General features: G+C 41.3%; 1 protein-coding gene across 4 annotated transcripts in view; it reads right to left on the bottom strand.

Annotated features, from left to right (window-relative positions):
• Positions 1-2,285, bottom strand: part of foxp2 (forkhead box P2) — a 95,015-nt gene that overhangs the window by 16,057 nt on the left and 76,673 nt on the right. For all 4 annotated transcript variants that reach the window (XM_031865821.1, XM_031865822.1, XM_031865819.1 and 1 more), the window contains one exon: positions 1,182-1,269. In XM_031865821.1, coding sequence (XP_031721681.1) covers positions 1,182-1,269 — 88 coding nt within the window. The remainder of the gene's footprint in view (positions 1-1,181; positions 1,270-2,285) is intronic.

The raw sequence follows: 2,285 nt of genomic DNA, 5'->3' as shown, positions 1-2,285 counted from the left end.
ACACACACACACACACACACACACACACACACACACACACACACACAGACAGAGCTGGGCCTCATTACTAGTGACGGCTCTCGTAGGGAAAAAAAAAGAGGAAGAGAGGGATGGTGGGAGTAAGGAATGAAAGAAAAGGGGGGAAAGAGAAGAGACAGGACAAGACAACACAAGTGCACTGTAATTGGTCACACTGTAAAGCACAAGCTTCAATAGATTTGTGTTTCAATGACAAAAAAAACAGAAAATGAAATAAAATAACATAAATCCTTTTTTTTTTATTCCTTTTTTTGACAGGCCAACATAATTTATTTACTTTTAAGACCAGATGCCTAAAAATTAAATATAAACTGTTTATCACACCAGAAGATACGTATGTGGTTGAGGAAATGCTCGGCTTTACTAGGAAGAGAACACAAGTTCCAAATGGATCTCTTTAGAATGTAAACCCTTTTACCGTTAAATCATTAAGCACTGATCTCATTTTAATTATAATAATTTTTATATCTGACCCAAAACACGCTGCCGTGCAAAGCACGATGGCCCGGTTTCAACTGGCAGACTGAATATTTCCAGCCGGCACTTTGTTTGAGCCTAGTTTAAAAACATACGTATCTATTTGTTTCTAAAGGAAGGGGGAGCGGTTGTCGGCAGTGCTGAGTAATAACGTCGCTCAATCAGCGCTCTCATTATCTAGCCAGCGTGACTTCTTAATAAGGTCACGCTCCACCTACTGAAAATAGTTCCCTCCTTTTGAGCTTTCTTCAGGTGCAAAGTGCAGTTAATTAACACAGCAGAGCGGGAGAGATGCGCTCGCTATTAATTGGAAAGAGAAAAAGAAAGCAGAGGAAAATAAAGCACACGCTTAATTCAATTAAAACAGCCATAATGGCTTTGGTTGTAAGGCCCGAGGATTCCTTTGTTTAGTGGCTTTGTTGAATTCAGCAGGTCCTGCTTGTCTGGAAGTATTAAGCAGACCACAGTATGGCCTTTCTCTCGCTCACATAACTTTCGAAAAATTTGTTTTCACTGGATGATAAAGTGACTTAAATGAGAAAACGAGTTCACTATATAGTAGAATGGGGACAATGGCAAAAAAAATGTGACAATACATATAGCTTTGTTCCAAATCTGCACTGAGGTGTGTTTTTTCGCTCTGTATTACTCGACAGAAAACTTACTTGTATTTCCAGCTGCTGTACGACTTGCATTTGGACTCGACACTGGGCTGTGCTCCGATCATCGAGGGCATGTTCACTGTTTAAATGCCTGGAGGTGGAGGGAGGGACAGACAGACACAGAGAGAGAGAGAGAGAGAGAGAGAGAGAGAGAGAGAGAAAGAAAGAGAGAAAATTAAAATCTATCAAATACGCCAAAGCTAGCAGAAGACAGCAAACTCCATTCATTTTCACCATGATCCAAATGGCGGAGGATGATAATTACAGTATCAACTTCACCACTGTTTTGTTTTAATGATAATATTTCTATACTGGGACAATTATCTATAGGATACTGTTAGGAACCATTGTTCCACTCTGAAATGAGGTAATTAGAAGCAACATGACGGTGTGTGTGGTGTCACGTTTTACATGACAATGGGCCTGTGCCAGTTGAGATGGCTAACTTCAGCACCACCCTGAGCGCTGGCTTTCTGCAGAGAATAAAAGATGCTTGCCCAGCAGAACGACTTTGTCTCCTTCGTTTACCGAAAACAATACACACAATTTAACACCCGGCAACATTTGACACACAAAAGCAGCTCTTCCACTGAAGGTGCATTATCCAGCAGCAGACATATTAAATGTATCTGGTGTGTTCGCCTCATTAAAAGGAAAAAGGCAGCCAGACAGCCATAACAGTCAATGAGCTTTTTTTTCTTTTTGTCTTGATTGGATTTCGTCTGTAGGAAACAAAAGAGCCTCGCCATTAAGATAGACCTTTATTCCCGGTAAAGCACACATATGCACACACAAGCGAGCGTGCAAATATGGGGCGAAAGGGGTTTCTAAAGTGTTGTGATGCTGGGTAATGAGCCTCTATCTAAATGATCATTGGTGACAAACTCACAAAGCAAGCTTTGAGGAGGCATGCTTATGAAATGCCAGAGCTGCCACTTTATCTCCAGTAATTATAGGTTAGCTTGCAGACCCTTCAATGATCATTTACAGCGCTGCCTCCAGTGCATTAGAGGGAGTACAAAATCTCTCTCTCTCTCCCTGGCTTTCGCTTTATCTAAGAACACACACACACACACACACACACACACACACACACACACACACACA

The sequence above is a fragment of the Anarrhichthys ocellatus genome, unplaced genomic scaffold (genome assembly GCF_004355925.1).
Source record: "Anarrhichthys ocellatus isolate YVR2014 unplaced genomic scaffold, GSC_Weel_1.0 scaffold33, whole genome shotgun sequence".
In the NCBI taxonomy this organism is placed as follows: Eukaryota; Metazoa; Chordata; class Actinopteri; order Perciformes; family Anarhichadidae; genus Anarrhichthys; species Anarrhichthys ocellatus.
The sequence above is the reverse complement of the archived record's forward strand: the minus strand, read 5'-3'. Positions and strand labels throughout refer to the sequence as shown.